The following is a 22,087-nucleotide window of genomic DNA, read 5'->3' as shown; positions in this document are numbered from 1 at the left end:
TTTTTTTTTTTTTTTTTTTTTTTTTTTTTTTTTTTTTGTCCTTTAAGTTGTCAAATGCTTAAAGCCTACAGATTCAGAAGATTATTTTCCATTCCTAATTATATCCAGTGGATTACTTCAATGATCTTGCTCAAGTGAGGACCCCACACAGCTATTTCAGCCTGCTTTTGGGAGTAGCGTACTGCAGTGCTGATGAATCACTGAGAGTGGGAGGGGAAAGTGAGGCTAATACTGTTCCTGACTGCCCCTCTGCTTCTGGCTTCTAGAGCATGGGGTTGAACCTCTAGCTCACATGGAAGCCTGTGGTAAATACAGCTTATTTTACATAGTGGAAATGATGGCTGTTGAAAGAAGAGCTGTTGAGTCCCAAACTCAAGAATGCTTCTTGAATCTAAGGAGTTTCTTTGAGAAAATATTTTGTGGTGAAACTGAAAACAGCTCCTTTATGCTTGTCCCTTTTACTTAAGGCAGGGGCCATGGCAGCCTTGCTGCAGTGTGTACCTTGGCCACTGAGGAGGCCTTTGAAGCCCATGTTGTACCTGTGCCATTCACACAGCTGTTTGCGGATGTACGGCACAGGTGGTGTGGAAGCGTTCAGTAACACGGATGTGTCCTTGGAGCTACTGTGCATCCAAGATTAACTGCTCAGATGAGCACAAAGGAGCCCCTATTTCTTAGAAATCCATTTGCTTCTTCTGGTGAGCGTAAATTTGCCTTGAACACGACTTAACTACACATGAAGGGCACTCGGTGCGGAGGCAGTGAGAAGCACGTTGAGGAAACTATTCTGACAGCACTGAGTTGCTCCCAGGCCTTTTCTTAAGTGTTTTTTGACATGAACTGAGAATAGGTTTTAAACTGGAAGCGTTCTGCTAGCAGGAGCCTGACCTTAGGCTCTTCCCATGGCTTGGGCTGCTTTACCACTGCCTGTCTCCAGGACTGCAGAAGGAAGGGAGATGGGTGCAGGGCTGCCCACGTGTTCGCTGCCCCTTCCTGCTCTGAGCTCGGGGTACTGAAAGGAGAAATGGATCCAGGAGCAGTGCATGCCACAGAACTGAGGAACTCGTGCACCAGGCAGTACTGTCCGTTAGAGTCTGTGTATTTTGCTGTGCATCGCATCGTTGATTTCTGAGGAGAAACCATGTAAATGTCTTCTGAACTGTAAATTTTCTTTATGACACAGTAATTTTGTACTGATTTCTCTTGCGAAGGTGGGAAACTTTAGACAGCTTCATGCAACACGATGTCCAGGAGTTATGTCGAGTGGTATGATTTTGCTGTTTCTTACTGACACGTCTTGATGTTGTGTGTGTATAAGTAGGTTGCTCCAAAAGTATTGCCTCCTATTTATTTCCATGGAACCTACAATCAAGTGCAATAACACTTCTGATAGAGTACATTCTCTGCTACAAAACATTATTTTTCAACATAGTCACCACTGTTAGCTGTGCATTTCTGCCAGTGCACAAGAGCCTACATGCCATGCTCATAAAAATCTGCCCCAGTAGAGGTGACCCACTGTTGTAATGCAGCACCGCCTGCAACCCTGTGCTCACATCCACTGTTTGGTCTGCATAAACATTCAGCAGGTGTCAGTGAATGTCATTAACTGCAGTTTTTTCTGCTTGGAGTTCAGTGACACACCTTTGCTTCATATGTTCTTCAGTGTCAGACACCAATGTGTCAGAGTGCCCCTCTGTTGCCATCTGTCAGCAGTAAGATGTAACGGGATGTTAGTGGGAAGGTTCAACCAATACTGCCATCCCAATATCTGCCTCTGATGTCCTGGGCCAGCATCATAAAATACATTTTGGAGCAGCCAACGTAATACAAATTAGTAACGTTCCTGGTTATGCTGACACTAATTAGTTTAAATTAAGTCAGTAAGGCTTAAGAGCTTTTGCCTTGATTTGTTTATTATTTTTTTAAGAATGGGACTGGTTGTGGCCTTTTGAGGGTGAGGATTTTGAAAAGGACGGGGAAGGCTGAAAATTAGATAGAGTGTATGAGTGGTCCTTAAACTGCTATAGAGAGGAATATAGTTTTGAAGATAGAAGTGCATTACACCTCATTACACCTGTGAGGTTTTCACACTCAAAGATGGTTTCTGAGGTGGTCCTCAGGGGAAGGTTCTAAGGGGAAGAGGAGGATTTGAAGGATTAGAGGAGATGCCAGTGAGAATAGACTAAAACTTTTAATGGAAGTAGCTTAATGTTTAAATTAGTGAAGTAGCAATTCATAAGTGATGAATGAATCAGAAACTGTGCATGTTTATCCTGTGTGGAAAAAAAAAATTGATTTTTCTTTCAGCTGCTTGATAATGTGGAAAATAAAATGAAAGGCACATGTGTAGAAGGCACTATTCCTAAGTTGTTCAGAGGAAAGATGGTGGTATGTATTTAATCTTTTTATTAAATTTATATTTAATAAATATTAATAAATTTATATTTATTATTTATTTAATATTTTTGAAAATTAACTGTGTTACTTTGTACATACTGAAATTCTGTCTTGTTTATTTTTGTTTACAGTCTTATATCCAATGCAAACATGTAGACTATCGATCTGAACGAATAGAAGATTATTATGATATCCAGCTAAGTATAAAGGGAAAGAAAAATAGTAAGTGATACTTTGAAATATGCACCAATGAAATACCTGAACGTATTGGGCTGTTTTTTACTAATGAGTTTGATACCTGCAGATTTCAAATTTGTTTTTTTTTTTTGTTGTTGTTGCTCATCATTTTTGAAAGATCCTTTGTTTAATTTCAGAGATGTGTTTTTATGTTCAGTCATTTACCCTTTCTCCCATTCCCTTTCCTTGCTCCTTCCCACCTAATTAATTCTCTGAGAACTCTGAATTGTAGGAGTTTTACGGGTGTAATAAAATAGTTTATGATGCCATCTTAATAACAGTAGTGTTTTCACAGTAAGTTATAATTTATATATGGAGATTAATTTGTGGGGAATAGATTCTTATTCAGGCTTGACTGCAACAAGCAGATAACAAGAACAAACTCACCGGAGCATCCTTGTAGTGGTCCCTTATCATCACTTTACCAAGTACTTGGCATACAAGACATAGAAAAGAATGTGTAAGACTCTAGCAGACAAAATCATCTAGCTTGATATTTAGCAGCTGCAGTGAGAACAGGAGATTTGGCAGACAGTTGTAACTGTGGTTTTAAAATCTGTTGAAATTCCTGTTTTGCCTCTACAATTTTGGTGTGTTTCTCGATGTTCTTAAACAATATAGCAATAAAGACAAATATTCAAATACAAGTTCTGATGTCTTAATGTGTTATTTGCTGGATACTTTAAGCCCCCAGGCTCGAGTGAACTTACATTTTTTTCCTCTTTCCCTACTATTTGCCAATCTTTTTCATGTAGTTTTTGAATCCTTCATTGACTATGTTGCAGTGGAGCAGTTGGATGGTGATAACAAGTATGATGCAGGAGAGCATGGCTTGCAGGTATTTTTATTCCTTGATTTTAAAATTTATTTCTATGTTCTTGATAACATAAGAGTTATAGTAGCAAAAAAATTTGCTACTGGTACAATGTTTTGAGATTGTACCAACAGATCTTGTTCATTTTTCTCTTTACGCAAGCATTTGTGTAGTTCCTCTTAATTGCTTTTAAATTTCTCAGAATGGAGCTTGGTCTTGAAAACAGTCCAATCAGCAGTAAATGTTGCTTTTGTATTTAAAAGATTCCTAGTGACAAGGATGATTTTCATGATGAACTTCTTCTGAGAATTCATTTAAGACCGTCCCATTTGCCTGCTGAACAAGCAGCATAGCTCTGAAAGTTCCATCAGGAGGTCGTTTTTCTGTCATCGTTAAGAACTCCATATCAGCCTGTGCAGTTTGAACCATTTATCCGTGTGTGTGTTCCTGAGCTTTTCAGTTGTACTTTGTTGCTTCCACTGTAGGAAGGAGAAGTCCTTCCCTCCCACCTAGGTCTTATTTTTGCGGCTTCCATATAGCAGATCCTGTCAGTAACATTCTGTATATTCTTAGGTGTTCTCAGGAAGCAGCATTTGGTAGCCAAGTATCTGTTGGCAGGGTGCAGTGGACGTGAAATTCCTAACCGATCAGAAATTAGTTTTTGCCTCAGTATTTTTGTAAGTTTCATGTACACACGACTTGCTTGTAATGAGGTATTCACGTGTGCTTGCGTGGGTGACTTCGATTTAAGTGAAGCGATTTCTTGGTTAGTGATGCTGCTGGAGTCACTCATGGAAGGTTCAGAACTGGAGCAGAAGCTGACTATTCTTTGCATGTTGTTGTGTGTCAAGCCTATAAGACAGAAGTCCATAGGAACGTGTCTGCAGCAGACAGGTATTTTAAATTGTTAAAAATCTTGCACTTTCAAGCCTCTGTTTCCTTTAAAATATGTAGGAGGCAGAGAAAGGTGTGAAGTTCCTAACCTTGCCACCAGTGCTACATCTACAGCTCATGAGATTTATGTATGATCCACAGACTGATCAAAACATCAAGATAAATGATAGGTAAGTGTTCAGTGGAATTTTTCAGATGTAAAATTTGGACCTCTTGATATACTTCATATAAAAAAAATAATAGTAACAATAATAATTTGAAAAAAAATCAATTATTGAATCAACTCCAAGAGGAAGGTGTGTGTGTAGGTGTGTGTTAGAGGTCCCCAGAAGGTGCACTGACTACCGTTTGGATTCTGAATTACATATGGAATACTGAGTCACTGACAGCTGTTGTATAAAGATTATTTCTATTCCATGTGAAAGCTGTGTAAAATCTACCAATGTATTCATATCCTGGGTAGAATTGTTACTGTAACTTGTTTACTTTTTGTAACTCTCCTTTGGCTTCAGTATTGATGTTCTTCTTAATAGTGTGCATCTTCTAAATACAAATAAACCTGTCTTAATTCTCTTCAAAAATTAGGTTTGAGTTTCCTGAACAGTTGCCACTAGATGAATTTTTGCAAAAAACAGATCCTAAAGATCCTGCAAATTACATTCTTCACGCAGTTCTAGTACACAGTGGAGATAACCATGGTGGACATTATGTTGTTTACTTAAATCCAAAGGGTGATGGAAAAGTGAGTATTGAAAAACAGCTAAACCAATTTGTGTTTTGTAAGTAGGTATTTGATGTTTTGACGATGGGCAATTCTTTGCAATTGATGTTTGCTAACACAGCATGCTGGTGTGCTCACTTAGTGAAGTCAGATGTATTTGACTTGCCTTGTATTTATAGAAGAAATCAAACCCGCAGTCCTGGTGTCTAGTTCTTGCACTTTGGAGAGCAGCTTACATTTGGAGGTGTAAAGACCCACTTGCCTTCATAAAAGAAGCACCTTCCTATTTGCTGTTGGCTTCCACTAAAAGGCTGAGGGAATCCTTTCGGTCTTGTGTGTGTGTTGAATTTCTATAGCAAGCAAATTTTATTCTGCTTTTCTTCAGACTGACTTCATGCTGAAGCAAATCTGAATCTTTCTGTGACTCGGAAATTCAGCATCTTTGCATGTCTGACTGTTACAGGTTCAGGTGACTTGATCAGATTAGATGTTTATGGGTCAGGTGCCTCCTCCCTTGAGCTCACTGGATTTCTGTGTAAATGTTCACAGGAAAAGGAATACTCAGGTTTTACTGTGAATTTATTGCTATGTGTCTTTCACTCTGAATTGCTTTTGTTTGTTTTATTTAAAATTTCCTGTAAACTACTTTAAAACTACAAGAAATTACCATTTTGTATGTTGTACCATTGCTCTGTATATTTTGTAAAAAAAATAGGGTTAGTTATCTGAGCTTCATAGAGCAGTGTTAAATACGTGAGGAAAAGTCTTAAGGTGAATTATTTGTATAATTATCAAGCTAAAAACTTTCAGTATTCAGTGCAAACTGTTCATGTGCATCACTGAAGGTTTGGTTCTTATGGTCTCTGTAATGCTGTAGCAGGTAGCACCAGACTGAACTAGATTATTTTTTTTACCTCCTGCTGCTTGAAGACAAATCCTGGTTACTTCAAAGAGTTGTAGATATGCTAGAAATAGGATTCATTTGTCACCCCAGAACGTGTTTTTGTGTGTGAAATTACATTTATATAAAATTTTCTCCAGTGGTGTAAATTTGATGACGACGTTGTATCAAGATGTACAAAGGAAGAAGCAATTGAACACAACTATGGAGGCCACGACGACGACTTGTCTGTGCGGCACTGCACGAACGCGTACATGTTGGTTTACATCAGGGAATCAAAATTAAGTATGTATCTTCTGCACGTGGTAGGTAGACATACTGCACTCAGCTGTGCTTCACTTGGGAACTGTGGACGAGAAGCTCTATGAGTTTTAGATGAACTTGTAGATTCTGTGGGGATCAGCCATCATTTCCCTTGCTTGTGGGAAGTGTGTTCTAATCCTCTGCTGCCTTCTTAGCACAGGAAGGCAAGACTATCAGCAGAGCGTTTTAGCCTTAATTGTTTTACAGGGTGGAGAATTAGTGACTTAAATCATAAAAACTAGAATTAATCCATTATAGGTATGTAGGTCTATTAAAAAACAATTGAGTGGTGGTAAATATATTTTTTTTTAAGCTTGAAATGAATATTGAATATTGAAATCTATGTTACTCGTTTCATGGAAGCACTGTATTCTGGCTCAGGATAGAAAACACTACTTTTGCCAAAACACAATGATATCAAATCATGTTTTTAATTAAAAGATGAAAAAGTCTGGTTTTGACTTCAAGTCAGCAGAAGTGAAGAGTGTTTGGGAACCTCGTGTGATGTAAATTTTGAAATGATATCATAAAACCTTCTTTGTAGGTGAAGTCTTGCAGCCTGTCACAGACCACGATATTCCTCAACAACTTGTGGAAAGGCTACAAGAAGAGAAGAGAATAGAGGCTCAGAAGAGGAAGGAGAGGCAGGAAGCTCACCTCTACATGCAAGTGCAGGTTAGCTTTGGAAACAGATCAAGTTGCAGCTGCCTTCCCATTAAAATGCACAATATTGAGCATCCAGGCAGCAAGACAAACCTTGATTTTCAGTTTTTGAACAAGTTTGGAAGTAATGTTTTCACGGAGATAAAAATTTCAGTGCTTCTAAGTATGTTTATATGTGCAGTCAGAACTAATGAAACACTGCTGTTCTGGGAAATCAAAGCGTGTTGCAGGCATTTCTGCTTTCTCTAGAAGCTGTAGTTGTTACTTGCTTGCATAGAAAAATAGTAAGTTCAAGTGAAAGGAGAAGGACTGGGTTATTTGAAAAGGCTGCCCTGCCACTGCTCTTCTATCTCCTTCAGGAATTATTTTCTAAAATTAGAATGTATCTAGCCATAGGCAGCAAGGCTGGACATCTGCCAAACTGAGCTCATCGAGTAGAAGCAGAAGGAGAGAGTGCTTATATTTGCAATTATCTTTTTGGAAAAGCCAGATGGACTAAATTGTTATGAATTGCCTTAAGGAACCCTGTTTATGGCTCTTTCCAGAGCCCATCTGGTGAAAGAAAATAAAATCCATTTTGCGTTTGCCTCCATATTTCTTTGCATGTTCTTGATGGAGTTCATAAGTGGAGGTGCTGGTAAAGTTAAGCTCATTCAAAACTATGTTTGCACAGGGGCTGTTTTCAGTGGAAGGTTGGCAGAGTTGCACCTTTTGCCTGTCAGTTAACAGCTGCAGCAGGTGCAGGAAGCATCCTCCTTGCTTTACACAAAATGTGCTGCTTTTTTCAGGCTTTTCTTTTTTAAAGTGCCACTGTTGTTGGAGTACATTTCCAAGATTGGGATCCAAGTGCTACCGATGTTTCATTGTTCAGAATTTGTAAGAATTACTTTATATTTATTAGTTAGTGATTTGACACGTGAAATTTCATTGTGGTCTACATACGTAGAAGTCGTCTTTGTGAAAGCACAAAGCGAGCAGTGTGCTGCCGTCCAGAGAGCCAGGGGCAGCGCATCGCGAATGGTCGTAACATGGCACTGTGCGTGGAGCTGAGTTAATGCAAACAGTAACCTTTAACTGTAAACTTTCAGATAGTAGCAGAGGATCAGTTCTGTGGCCACCAAGGTAACGACATGTATGATGAAGAAAAAGTGAAATACACCGTGTTCAAAGTATTAAAAAACTCCACGCTGACAGAATTTGTTCAGAACCTCTCTCAAACAATGGTAAGCTTTCTGTAGCTGACCGTGTGTGTTTGTTTTAGTATAATGTGTTCAGCTTAATCATTATCTTCTTCCAGTCCTTTTAAAATGCGAGTTCTGTTTGGCTTCAGTAAGCATCTTAATCTTTTTTGTTTCCTGTCACAACTTTAATTTTAGGGATTTCCCCAGGATCAGATCAGATTATGGCCAATGCAAGCTAGAAGTAATGGAACAAAAAGACCTGCAATGTTAGATAATGAAGCAGATGGCAATAAAACAGTAAGTATTCATTGATAAAGAACATTACTTCTGTATGTCATCTGTGATTCTCAGTTGGATTTCAGAATCTAACTTCAAGACATCAGTTTTTTAAGGGTTTCAATTTAATCTCCGTCTGGTAAAGTTTTATATTGGAGAGGACTAGAACTAGGTGATCTGTAAGGTCCTTTCCATCCCAAGCTTTTGTATGGATGCTAATACTTGAAATATGCCATATTGTTTTGGAGGGAAGGAAGACTGTGGTGTGTAATTCTTTCTATGAAGAGAACGTATCATCCTAATTTATATGTTAGGTTTTGGATCTTCCTGAGTCTTGTGCTATTTGGCCAGAGCAATGGATTTAATGAAATGTATTGCTTAGAATGTAAAATATTTCATCTAAGTAGTGCAAGTAGTCCTGTGTTTTTCTGGAGTTAATTTCCATGCATTAATAGTGATAACTGTAGGAGTATTTTCAAATGAAAAAGAGTTCAACTTTAAGGAAAATGTAATACTTTTGCTTCATTAAAATTTCATATGTCTTGTCTGGCATTATTTCTCTTGATAAACTTCACAAACTTTCCTGTCATTAGCCCAGCTAGAAGAACTCCCACTCAGAGAGCATGTGAAAAAGTTTTGTGTCTGACAAAAATCTCAATAATACGAATTGCCATTTCATATTATATTCTCCTGAGACTTTTTTTCTTCTTCCACGTTTTCCATTCAGATGATTGAGCTCAGTGACAATGAAAATCCATGGACAATATTTTTGGAAACAGTAGATCCAGAGATGGCTGCTACTGGAGCAACATTACCCAAGTTTGACAAAGATCGTAAGCTTATGTGCTAAATCTTGAGTAAATGCAAAATTCTTTGCATGTATCTCAAGAAATGTTGTGTGCTCCTGTTTTTCGATGATGTCATTGATGTACTCATCAAATGACAGTGCTGGAATTGGTTTTTCTTGTACACCTTTTGCCCTCATTTCTCCCTAAGTGGATGGCATGTTTCAAATATCACTGGAATAATGGAATAATTTTCTGTAAATATATGCAGGTTTATATAACTCCACCAATTATTGATGTTTTAAGGATATTGATCAGGTGAATGAAGGGACTTTTTTTTTTATAGCTTAAAGAAAAATATCTAAGTGATTTTTCTCCAGACATGGTCAAATAAGCCTTATTTGAAACTGAATTTTGTATCTTAATTTCTAGATGATGTAATGTTGTTTCTGAAGATGTATGATCCGAAAACTCGGAGTTTGAATTATTGTGGACATATCTACACACCTATATCCTGTAAAATACGTAAGTTATGACTTATAGAGACAGTTAGGTTGTATATCTAGTTTACTTCTAATATTAGATGTTTTCTTCAAATCAAAGATAGGCCACAGAGTGGGATTGTGGTTTCTCCTAATGCCTGTGCAGGTCCTCTGATGTTTCTTTTTTCCCAACATAGTGAAAATTTCTACAAGGCTGAAATCATTGTCTTAACACAGCATTGGCAGCCAACTGACTTCTGGTTACAGATTTCCAGCATTCACCAGATCGTTCTGAACAGCTGCTCCAAACTTGCTGTAGTTTTGTGATGTGGTACTGCTCCCTGTTTTTTCCCTTGTATTTTGGATTATTTTGCAGAATGAATTTCTGAAGTTGTGTTTAAAATACTCCTGTACAACGTTTCACAGTGGTAGCCTGAGAGCAGCTGCTTGGATTGATTTGGCTGGGACCCTTAGCTTTCATGAGTCCATTGAAAGAATTCAGCATGTGGCCACTGAGTTATAATGCCTTTCCATTTAAAATATTTCATTCTGTTGATTTGTACATACTTTGTGTTTTATTTTATTTATGTAAAATTTTCAGAAAGAGGTAGAAATGCTTTTCTGGAGAAAGAAATTTATTTAACCTCTGTGATATTGGATAGCTTTACACGTTTGCTGTTCAAATGAAGTGGAAGGAAACCTTAAAGGCTCTCTCTGGGTTGAATCTGAATATGAGAAGCTTTAACCTTGAAGGCTCCATTCCTTAGAAAGGCATTTTAAAACTGTTTAATGAAAATAGAAGAAATTGGTTTTGTCTTCCTTTGCAGATAGGTCTTGCAAGCAGTGCAATACGTTTCATGCTCCTTTTCTTTTCCAATAGGTGACTTGCTTCCAGTTATGTGTGAGAGAGCAGGATTTCCACAAGAAACTAACCTTATCCTCTATGAGGTTTGGATTGACAGACTTGTTTATTGTAAAAACTGTAGTTGCTGTGCCAGTAGTGTGTTTCCTTTAAGGATGAATTGCTATGTGATAGCATTCCGATATGTAATAATGACAAGAAAAATAACTAAGTTTGTGATGTAAAAAAAAAAAAAAAACAAAACAAAAACAAAACAACCAAGGTTGAAATGTAAAGGTTGGTATGGGAGATACTATGCTGCTAAAGTTAGTAACCTTAATTGATATTCTCCTATCTTTCTGGAAGCTGCATCAGTAAAAAGTGAATCTTTATAAGAATTTGATAATGCCAAGTGATAAAATACTTCAGGAAGTTACTTTTTAAAGTGCAGTATGGGTAAAATCAGTCAGTTTTACAACTAACAATGAAGTGTGTCAGTGTTAGCTAAGATTACATTTATCTAAGATATGCATGTCTGTACTTCTTTCTGTAGATAGAAGGTACAAGTTACCTTATTTGATTAAGTTTAATATTGTGACTTTTGCTTTTGTCTCTTGTTTATTCTGCGTGGTTCTTGTTCTTCCTTGCAGGAAGTTAAACCCAATTTAACAGAAAGGATTCAAGACTATGATGTGTCTCTTGATAAAGCTCTTGATGAACTCATGGATGGTGACATCATAGTGTTTCAGAAGTATGTATTTTAAAGGGCCAGTTTATTGCTACAATTAAATAACGTAGTTCAATTTGAAAGCAGAGCTTCCTTTAATTTAATGCTTTAACAGGAGTGAGGTATAGTTTTCCAGCAGTAAACGTATTCTCAGCAGTTCTCATGATCATTCCAGGAAGATAGATAGTTGTTTTTTAATTACCACATCACATCATTTAAGGAAATTCATCCTAGGTTAGAAAACTAATACTCATAAATATTAAAATACATCTTGCTCTTCTGAAGAGTGTGGTTCAGCAATACATCTGAGTTCTGCAGCTTTTTACTTGAAGCTATCATAACTCAGAGAAGAGCCTACCAGCAGTTCAGGGCTTGGGCTCTGTACCATTACTACTATACAAGCTCTTGACTTGAAGCTCCTTTCACCTTAGAGCTGAACTGCTTTCCCTTTTCCTTTTATACGTGCTCACATCCATATTGGTCTGTGGTGATTCTCCCAGTTTGTTGCGTATGCAACTCATAGGTGCTTCAACTGGAGTTTTCTCCAAGGCAAAAGGAGAATTCCTCCTTATATCCATTTAAGGGATCTTTTATAAGCTTGTCAGGGCTATAAATCAGCATCTCTATGCTCTCACTCCTGATGGTCACACCCAACTGTGTTGCTGTGTTTCTCTCCATGGGCTGACAGTGGGTGGAAGCCAGCTAGTCTATCTTCAGCACTCTTACCCCAGATTATGTGAGATGAATGTATTTCTCATGTCATGCCTTGGAACTCGCATTCCCTGTTGACCCAGTTGGTGTAATGCACCTTTGGCTGGCTGCTGACTTCTGGGTAAGTGCACAGCTTGTACCCTGGTGCTGTTTCTCTGCTGAGAAGATAGGGGTACCCGTCAGCAGTGACCCAAACCAGCATCTGTGCAGGTGGTTTTGCTCTTGTGCTCCAAGGAGTGCTGGCCTCAGTGCAAAACAACTAACGCAGTCGTGTATAGAAAATTTGGCAGTGTTAATAAAGCCATGCACTGATGTGCCAGGGTGGAGAGGGAGGGAAGAGCACTGCTGGAATACTACAGTGAAACAAGTGGAGTCAGCCTATTGCCAGATTACCAAATTGTCCAGCACAGTGTGCAAGTGCATTTGCTCTCGAGCTGCACAGAAGTGTTCGAGGTGTGAGTCACTACTGACTGTGCTGGTTCCACTGCGTACAAGTGGCGGCTCTTTAACAAGGTTTCTTACCTTCTTTCTGTGTTTCTCAACTGTCGCTGACACACTGTAGAACCTGTTTTGAAGAGCCCTGGCTATGTGTACGTGTAACAGCGTAGTATGTAATGGTACCATCGTTTGTCTGCTCTTGTAGGGATGACCCAGAAAACGATAACAGTGAGCTGCCAACAGCTAAGGAATACTTCAGAGACCTCTATCATCGTGTGGATGTCATTTTCTGTGATAAAACCATCCCCAACGACCCAGGTTTTGTTGTTACTTTATCCAATAGGATGAATTACTTTCAGGCATGTATCCTATTTGTTTCTCTGCATTTATTTCTTCATGCTGAAAGTGCCATCTGCATTAATTCACAAAGGCATAATGAATGTTTTTTAGAGGAGAGCGGATAGGTTTTTATATATTACTTGCATTGTGGTAATGGAAAAATGAAGAAATGCTTAAAAGTATTAGTTGTATTAATAAAGAGTTAATTGGCAGCACAGTTCTTTACATACCATTCTGCTCTAGGAATTGATGTTCTGATGAAATAATGGATTTGCTTTCTAAAAGTGTAAAATGTGCTCAATTTATTTAGCTGTTAATAGAAAAATACCTTGGGACAGCAATGATACCTGCTTTCCTCGTAGTTTAGCAGCACTATTAATTTTGTAGGCCAAATACTGCTTTCTCCACAAAGTGCTGTCTAGGACACAGTGGCAGTTAACAGATCAAATTTGTTGTATTCATAAAGGGTGATTACAAGGCTTTTTAAAAAGCAAATCAGACATTGAAACTGTTCAAAATTTTTAAAAAATAAATAAAGTTGGACTGGTCTGTGCAGAGCCTGATTATGTGGTCTGGCTCCCTACAGTTCTCCTACAGCTGTTTTCATCAGAGTTTTACATACTTTGTACATGAAAACAGAACACGTTTTACTGTCATGAAAAGTGGGATCTTTGAGCACCTGAATATATAGAGAAAATCAGAGATTATTTCTGCTATCCTTCCTCAGTGTCTGCTTCTCGGTGACTCACTTGTTTCATTTTTATATTAAGTTCTTTACAGCTCCTTTTGGCAAGGGAAAACTAGGCAGAAGATTCCAATTCTTTCTGTGAGGCTGCAGCATGAAATACTGATAGGAATAATAAGGTGATACCACCCAGAAAACTAATGTCCTTTGGGTGAAGTGAAGAACCTCGAGAGTTTTTTGCTTATTTCCCAAGTAATACTATGATTATAAAAGTAAGAGTTAAGCTATTATTGTGGATTTTTTGGCCTTTTGGTGACTGTAGTTTATTGTGCAAGAGAGAAATTCCTTATTTTCTTGAAAATCTTATTCTCTTCATTGTTCAGAAGTTACATACGTGGAGTTTCTTTAGCCTTGGAGAAGTAAACACATGGCTCGTGTCTCACAGAATTTCTGTAGCATAATATTCTTGAAGTACTACAGTGAATGACTGGAGTTGGAGCAGATGACCTCCAGAGGTCCCTTCCAGCCATTGGGTGTTAACTATCTTGTATGAATGCAGTGTAATGCCCATAATTGAAAAAATGCAGAACTTACACACAACTTTATTTGCAGGTTGCAAAGACAGTTGCACAAAGACTTAATACAGATCCAATGCTATTACAGTTTTTCAAGTCTCAAGGGTAAGACAGATTTTCTTCTATGTGTGGTTTTCTGTGTCTAAAACACCTTTTAAAATACTTAGCCCAATAATAAGTAGGCTGCAGTTAATTTGTAGCTTCCTTCAGGTTGCAAACCATTTATTTACCAATAAAATGTTAGTGCAGTGAGTTGCCAAGACAGTTTAGTGACCATTACAGTGGCTGACACTGGAGACTCCATGAATTGGACGCTTTATAAGAGTAAGTAAAATGGAGAGACAGAAGCATTTTAAAGGATCCCTGTTTTAACAAAATTTCTGAAGCCATTAATTGTTTCAGAGCCTTACTGTATGGCTTGAATTATTGAACTAACAGAGATACTATTTCAGTGAATGTAGATTTCTGGAATGGAGGAGACCAGAAGCAGATGCAAGTAAAAGCAGGATTTTTGCTGCTGTTAAAAACGTTATGTGCAGGAGTTACCTGACTCTGACTTTTATTTCTATTGTTTATTTGTTGGGAGTCTGTAAGTGAAGAAAGTTAACTCCATCCTGGCCAAACAAAATAGAATTACTGTGATCTCACTCAGCTTCTGAAAGGAATGCTTCTGTTTAAGTGGTGTTTTCTGGCAGAGTTGTGTAAAACTGGATTTGAATCCATAGAGAGCAGAAAATTTGTCATTCTAGATATTTGCACACAGACTGTCTCAATGTCTTGTATTTGTGGAAATGCAGAGGGCTCTTTATTAACCTGCAGGTATCTCCCTTCCTCACCAACAAATCTGTCCCAGTTTGGACAGCTCTGTATAGTTTACAGTGCTATGGTCACTGGAATTTTGCTGTGTCCTGTGACTCCACAAATTAATCTTTCGCAGTCAAAAGCATGTGACTGTAGTGCTGCTGTGGTAGTTTCAGAGGAATGTAGATCTGCTACTGCAGGATTAAAGGTGAGCTTTTAACATCCAAGAGAGCTAAGGCACACAGTGACTGGTATTTCTGCTCCCAGCCTTTGCCTGTTCTTAAAAAAGTCATTAATGCACCAAATACAATGCTGCTTAGGCTGTGCTGGCAGTTATGTGGAACTGGTAGCCGGATATAAAAGCGTTCTTGGAACTTCGATTTACTGTTTGTGAAGAGAGATTTAGGGTTTTCATTTTTCTTTCATAGTTATAGGGACGGCCCTGGTAATCCCCTTAGGCACAATTATGAAGGTACTTTAAGAGATCTTCTGCAGTTCTTCAAGCCTAGGCAACCTAAAAAGCTTTACTATCAACAGGTAAGAGTCTTTTGTTTTTGTTGGCGTGGGTAAAAAAAACAAAATACCATCTGCCCTATACAAAGTATGCCTAAAGTGTTTTTCTTTTCTTCTTTAAGCTCAAAATGAAAATAACTGATTTTGAGAACAGAAGAAGTTTTAAATGCATATGGCTAAATAGCCAATTTAGGGAAGAGGTGAGTGAGGCTGCTGTTACTCTTATTGGTGGTTATTTTTTAGCCATATTGCTAGGCTGGGGTTGTGGTGCTGTTGATGTGCTGGAAGAACATGGTGTTAGAGAAGGGCTGTGCCTTATACCAAAACGGGGCCAGTTCTTAATGCGTTCAGGTGAAGGTGTTCACTTCAGTAATGTTTATTTTTAAAAGATGGATTTTGATGAAGGGCCTGCTGTATTGTGTGCTTTAATGTGATGGAGGACAATTCCAGATTTTTCTAATTGCTTTTCTGTTCTAAATATCCCACAGGAAATAACAGTATATCCAGATAAGCATGGGTGTGTGCGGGACCTCTTAGAAGAATGTAAAAAAGTTGTAGAGCTCTCTGAAAAAGGTTCAGGGAAATTAAGGTAAGAGTTTGGATTTCTTTTGTGATCGCGTGGGCTGTATGCAGAAGATTGGCCTTAGAATTTAAAATATTATGGGAACTTACCAAATAAAGGCTGATACTGTGTTAAAAAGTTTGCTCTAAGAGTTCTTACTAAATGAAAGTAGGAACCTTATGTAATTATTCATCCTGTGTTTCATTAAGTTGCGTTCTTGAGATGCCGAAGATTCATCAGTCACAGCTCACACTTCAATAATGTTTCCAATTCAAGTATTGCATACTGTTCACTTCTCAGGAGCGAAAAGTGAAGTCATTTTCTTTAAAATGGCTTTATAAATGATGGAAAACTCTTGGACGAGTACAATTGAAAATAGATTCCTCCTCCACCTTTTTTTTTTTTTTTTTAAAGCTTTTTTTAAAATTTGTTTTTAAGGCTGCTAGAAATTGTAAGTTACAAAATAATTGGTGTCCATCAGGAAGATGAGCTGTTAGAGTGTTTGTCGCCCGCAACAAGTCGGACGTTTCGAATAGAGGTAAGTGCTGCTTTGGAACTTGCTTTCAATGAAGAAAGACTTTAAGAGGTTATTATCTTTTCCTGGGTGCTGATTTTCCAAGTGCTGCAGTACTTGCAGCAGGCTGGAATACATGTTGTCACGTGTGTCTTTGTAAGGATGATCTTTCCAAAGATTTTCCTTTGTTCTGTCTGCCACCCTGTCACAGTTCCATTCTTAAAATTTTGACATATGTTTATATAACCATATGAGAACAGTTGGCAGTGGCCTATCCATAGGACAGCTTAGCAGTAGTTCCAAGGGATGTTTGGGGGCTCATGATTTAAATTTTTAAGCTGAGAACCCACTTTCATATGCAGAATTACATTCTGGAAGGCTGTTTCCTTTTCTTCTCAAATCAGAGTTTCTTCAGCCAAATCTTGTTTCTTAGTGTGTAATTTCTCTAAACGTTTCATCTTGCAAGTATGTGAACTTGCCTCTAAACTCAGAAATAAGAAAGAAGTAAAATTGTAATGATAAGATGACAGAAGGGCTGGGATATTTTCCTAAGTAGTGGAAGACTGCATGCCAAAAAAGCCACTTGGGCAAACCGAGAGTGTTGTACTGAGTATGGGAAGCTGCAGTGCTGCTGTGACAGGGGAATTGCCGTACTGGGGGTGGGGAGGCATAGGCAGGACTTTGTCAAAGAGAGTGTTTATTTTGATTGCTGAAATTGACTTGTTTGGCATCACTAACAACACAGCTAATTGCAGTCATAATTTTGTGCCTGCATCTAGGAAATTCCTCTGGACCAGGTAGATATAGATAAAGAAAATGAGATGCTAATCACAGTGGCACATTTCCACAAAGAGGTTTTTGGGACATTTGGAATTCCATTCTTGCTGAGGATACACCAGGTATGTCTGCCTCCCTTTTGTCCCTCCCTATCAGATAATATCTTTAATGATTTCTGAAAGTATAGTAAAATTAATTGATTAATGTAAAAATGTGTAGGAAAAATCCTGTATAAAGGTTCAGTGTTTATCAGTTTTGTGGATAAATCACTTCTCTTAGTTTTTTTGCATACAAAAACTGTTCAGTTTTTCAGTGATGCTTTGTAGATCTTCCACATCAGACAGACTTGAAATGTTGTAAATGTAATATTTGATCTTTTTGTTTCATTTTAAAAGCAAAGTAACAAAACAAAACCCAAGGCCAGCAACAACTTAAAATCCTATTGCTAGTACTGTGTTAGGAATTGCATAGTATGCCTGTTGAGAAAAGTGCCCAAGCCGTGGTTGCTTGGCTTCTTGAGATACACTGTTATGGGAAATGATTGTTTGGTTTTTTGAATGCTTTCTGTATTGATACAAGAGGGAAAGCTAATTTTGAAAGCTCAGTTTAAGTTTTCATGTGATACTGCTCCAATGAGAGTGCAGGTCACACTCCTCCTTTCAATAGGAAAGTGTATTCCTGAGGGCAGTTAGCACTTGTACTTCTAAACTGCTGCTTTGGTCTTTGTGTGTTGGTTTATATGAAATGTGCCTGATTTTGTAAATGGTTTTGGAGTGAGAAATAATGGCCACATCTCTGAATCATGTGACACTTCACTGTATTCCTGTGTTTTTGAGCGATGCACAGCAAAGTCTGAAAATTTAGAATCAAATCTTGTCTTAATTTATGGTGGAAATCATGTGCATTACATTTCCTTATGACAGCTATTGTGTTATTGATCTTTAAGTAAATGCCATCCAGCAGTGTATTTTCAGCAGCTCATAAACAGCATACAGAAGAATGCTACAAAATTTACTACTTGGGCGGGAGCATTGCAGCTGCAAAGGTTCTAAGAAAATAGGGCTTTTCTGAACCCATGTTTGCTGTGGATTTTTAAAATGTTCTTAACTTTAACCTGACTTGCATATGTCATGCAATGGTTTGTATAATGATGAATCAGTAAGACTTGCAGGTGCTGAATTTATAGCAATGTATTGTACGCTGCTGATTGTTGTAGTGGATGATGTTGACACTCCAGTAATTTTGGTAAAATCTGAGAGATTGAGGTAGCAAAGTATTCTGATGTAGCTCAAATTAGAAAATACCAACAGCACCCCCTTTTGTTTCCTTTTTTTGTGTGTGTGTGTGTTAAAAATCTTGCTGTGATCATCAGGGCGAACACTTCAGAGAGGTTATGAAGCGGATTCAGACAATGCTGGACATACAGGAAAAAGAATTTGAAAAGGTAATGACAACTTGGCAGTGAGTTTTATTGCTGACTGCAGAGTCTGTAATATTGCTTTAAGAAATTGGAAGGCAGTAGATTTAAGTGTAGATGTTATTCAGTAAAGCAGTTATTAGCCTTAATGCCCATTCTGAGAATAACTAAGTAGAATGTGTAGGAATAGTACTGTACTGTATTGAAGAGGTACTCAACAAAACAGCACGATAACCTAGAAGAGTTTAGGTGGTACCAAAGCTCAACAGGTCACAACTTCAGTTTCCTGCTTAAACCAGAGCTAACTTAGTTAACTCAGGTTGCCAAGGATTTTAACTAGCTGTGATTTTAAAACTCCCAAGAGAAGGAGTTCTGTCACATTCTGGGCAGCATATTTTAGAGCTGTACTGCTGTCATTTTGAGGATTTTTTTTCTTACCTGAGATCAGAATTCATCGTTTTGCAGCATGTAATAATTACCCCATGTCCTTTTGCTGGGCTTTGTGGGGGTAAGTGCTTTGGTCTTCACTGTATCTCCTGTCCATTAACTGACAACTAGGTGCCCATTAGCCTTTTTTTTAGGCTAAATAAACTCGTTTTCCGTAGCTGCTTGTATGCCTTGTGCTCCAGCCCACTTTGTGTCTTACAGGGCCTTTTGCTGGACTATCTGCAGTTAGTTGCCAGTTTGTTTTCACTGGGGAACGTGGGCACAGTTATTCCACGGGCATTCTCATGATTTCCTGACTGTTCATTTTATCCCACTGTCATAGTAGTTGATGAAGATCTTAAACAGGATTGATCTCAGTAGAATGCCATTCGTAACCAACTGTGTGTTAGGCTGTGAAATCAGGCTTGGAGGCTTTGTTTTAATACAGTATTTTAACAGTTTTCTTCCTTTTCCTAGTTTAAATTTGCAATTGTAATGATGGGTCGACACCAGTATCTCAATGAAGATGAGTATGAAGTGAACTTGAAAGATTTTGAGCCCCAACCTGGTGAGTTCTTAAACAACCCGACCGTTGTTTTGACCTGCTGAAATTGCTCTGCCAGTTGTTACAGTGCAGCTACCACGAACTCAAAATGCAGGAACAGAGTAGTTATTTTTACTTTGTGTATGTTATATAGTAAGTAAGCAGGTATTTGTGTATACATATTTGTGTACATTTAACTCTTAGTCTTGAGAATGCATATTCTACAGACATACAAGCTACTGCATATTCTGTTTGTTTGCATGTTAATGGTTTGCACTTGAGTGGCCAAATGGGTTTGTTTCCACAAAACATACTTTACAGAGAGAGTTATGATGTCACTCGCATGTCTGTATTGCTCATCTGCTCCTATATTTCATTCTCATGTTGCTAGTGAAGTGCTCATAGAATTCTTAAAAAACACTAAAGTGCATCCTCATAAGCTCCTTATTTTAAGTGCACTACATGAGGTACTTCTCTAAGGTATTCTTCTTTCTTGATTTCTTTAATGAGTCTGAAGAATCCAACAAAAATATTACATATGTGAATAGGATGCTTTTCAGGTTCTTCAGTCGTGATTCACCAGGCTACAAATACAGATCTGTTCTGAATTTGTCTGTGCAGGTGGTCTGCTATCTTATTTACTTGACAGATATTTAAAGCACTATTACTTAAGGAATTCACACATAGGAGATACCTGTAGGTACCATAGGAGATTGGTCAGGAGTTTCACGCAGTCATCTTTTGGGAGTTTGAGCTGGAAATGGCACTTTTAGGCTTGCAGTCAGGGCTCTGTTGAAGGCCTTGAACTCACAAAGGCTTTTTCCCCCAGCTTAGCTGACTGTTTCTTTTTGTCCGGCTGGCAGAAATGAGGTTGAGGACAATTTGCTCTCCAGAATTCTGTTTTTCTAACAATGATGAGCTCTGTTTGTCATTGGCAGGTTGTACTAGGGCCAAATTTGCTCTGATTTTTCTCGGGTTGTGTTCTGGGTATATTAACATTGGTAAAGAAATCCTGTAAATGACCATTTATTTCAAAAGGCACAGAGACTTAGGCCTATACCATTAATGAGCAATTTGTAAGAGCCCAGCAAAAAGCCATCTTATTATGGTATGTTGTGCAGCCAGGCTTATGGCTGTGAATATGAGGGGACTTGCCAAAACTTGGAATATCTGCATGTGAACGAGCCATCAGTGAGCATAGGGAAGGAACTGTGGCTTGTGTTGCTAGGGGCCCTGTTTTTCTGCACAAATTCTGGGGAGTCTCTAGATGACTAACTTGGAAGCAGACAATTTGTCAGTGGACAGATAACCCTCTATGGTCTGTTTAGGGCAGGCAGAGTCATGGTTTCGTTCTGTGAGTCATCAGAGTGAGGGGAACCAGAAGGCAATAGTCCAAAGCTAACTGTTGGACTTTCTGAGTAAAATTAGAGCTGTTAGTGGCAAGGTGATGTAAAAGACCAGGTAACCAGGTCAATGCTACCAGAACATGGCAGGAATGGGAAAAGGGAGAACGTGAAATGGTTGAAGCAGTCGTGGGGAATTTGAGACTAAGGGGTTTTGAGAGTTCATAGAAGGTTGCCCTTTTATATAATGCACTTTGGTAGAATCTGGCCAAGGTTGTCCTGCTGTATGATGATATGACACTCTAATGTGTTCTTATATGAACAGTATTTCAGTGTGCAGAGCTTTAGTGTAAAGCTTTGCCTTTCTCTAACTTTACCAACATAGTTGATGTCAGTTGATACTGTCACACTCAGGGATGCCTCTAATGACAACTGCAGCAGTGCTACCAGCACAGGACTCGATTCCTTTCTTTAAAAGACATTAGGATGGTCTCTGTCAGATTGGCAGTTCATTTGTATTTGCCATTAACCATTTCATCAACTGAAGAGAGAGAATATTTTGAGGAAAATATATCCAAGAATGCAGATACAGGCAACCATAAAGGTCATGTGTTTTATGCTTTAGTGATGGCAGATGATGTCTTGAAATGTAAAAGTTTGCTTTTCTTGCTGGAGGGCTATTTAGTTTCTGCTGTTACCATTTCACTTCAAAGGCTGTTTCATGCTCTGCATTGCAGACATCTTGAAAGGGAACCTTGCCCATTTGCAAGACCGTGGATTGTATATTTTTTTCTATGAAAATTAGCCATAGGTGAATTAATGCTGAGTTGCACTAGTGAAAAGTTGTGTATATTTTCTTCCTGGTCCAAAAGTAACTATTTTTTAATCAGAAGACTGAGTACAAGGTCAGTTACCTGTTTTCTTAATTAGCTACTGATTTGCATTTTGCATCTATTTGAAGAATATTCCTACTTAAGCCAGGTGAGAAGGATGGCTTCATACAGCAGCAGTCACTTAACCACCAGCATTTGCTGTATTAAATGACGTTTGGATGACACCTTTCTGTTTCAGACAGCCCCAGCCATTCTGTGAGAGTTGGTGCTGTGCTTGGTGTGCCTCTGGCTATAAGTTACATCCAGCTTTTACTTGAGCAGTTGTTTCACTGCTGTTAACTCCTGTGATTGAAGAAGAGGAAAACCAGCTATCTGGCCCAGAAA

The 22,087-nt window shown here is 38.3% G+C and overlaps 1 protein-coding gene across 2 annotated transcripts in view; it reads left to right on the top strand.

Annotated features, from left to right (window-relative positions):
• The window catches only part of USP7 (ubiquitin specific peptidase 7), a 62,892-nt gene that overhangs the window by 39,229 nt on the left and 1,576 nt on the right, over positions 1-22,087 (top strand). For both annotated transcript variants that reach the window (XM_042827587.1, XM_042827588.1), the window contains exons 8-30: positions 1,212-1,266; positions 2,311-2,391; positions 2,532-2,622; positions 3,393-3,475; positions 4,406-4,515; positions 4,931-5,087; positions 6,108-6,252; positions 6,815-6,945; positions 8,022-8,156; positions 8,310-8,411; positions 9,118-9,223; positions 9,608-9,700; positions 10,538-10,605; positions 11,149-11,249; positions 12,580-12,733; positions 14,011-14,078; positions 15,203-15,311; positions 15,410-15,487; positions 15,776-15,876; positions 16,288-16,387; positions 17,143-17,262; positions 18,513-18,584; positions 19,461-19,551. In XM_042827587.1, the coding sequence (XP_042683521.1) occupies positions 1,212-1,266; positions 2,311-2,391; positions 2,532-2,622; positions 3,393-3,475; positions 4,406-4,515; positions 4,931-5,087; positions 6,108-6,252; positions 6,815-6,945; positions 8,022-8,156; positions 8,310-8,411; positions 9,118-9,223; positions 9,608-9,700; positions 10,538-10,605; positions 11,149-11,249; positions 12,580-12,733; positions 14,011-14,078; positions 15,203-15,311; positions 15,410-15,487; positions 15,776-15,876; positions 16,288-16,387; positions 17,143-17,262; positions 18,513-18,584; positions 19,461-19,551 (2,351 nt within the window). The remainder of the gene's footprint in view (positions 1-1,211; positions 1,267-2,310; positions 2,392-2,531; positions 2,623-3,392; positions 3,476-4,405; positions 4,516-4,930; positions 5,088-6,107; positions 6,253-6,814; positions 6,946-8,021; positions 8,157-8,309; positions 8,412-9,117; positions 9,224-9,607; positions 9,701-10,537; positions 10,606-11,148; positions 11,250-12,579; positions 12,734-14,010; positions 14,079-15,202; positions 15,312-15,409; positions 15,488-15,775; positions 15,877-16,287; positions 16,388-17,142; positions 17,263-18,512; positions 18,585-19,460; positions 19,552-22,087) is intronic.

Source organism: Centrocercus urophasianus, unplaced genomic scaffold (assembly GCF_019232065.1).
Source record: "Centrocercus urophasianus isolate 14NV4802_14NV808 unplaced genomic scaffold, USGS_Curo_1.0 seq_29, whole genome shotgun sequence".
Lineage (NCBI taxonomy): Eukaryota > Metazoa > Chordata > Aves > Galliformes > Phasianidae > Centrocercus > Centrocercus urophasianus.
Note: the sequence above shows the minus strand (reverse complement) of the source record. Positions and strands in the feature narration are given on the sequence as shown.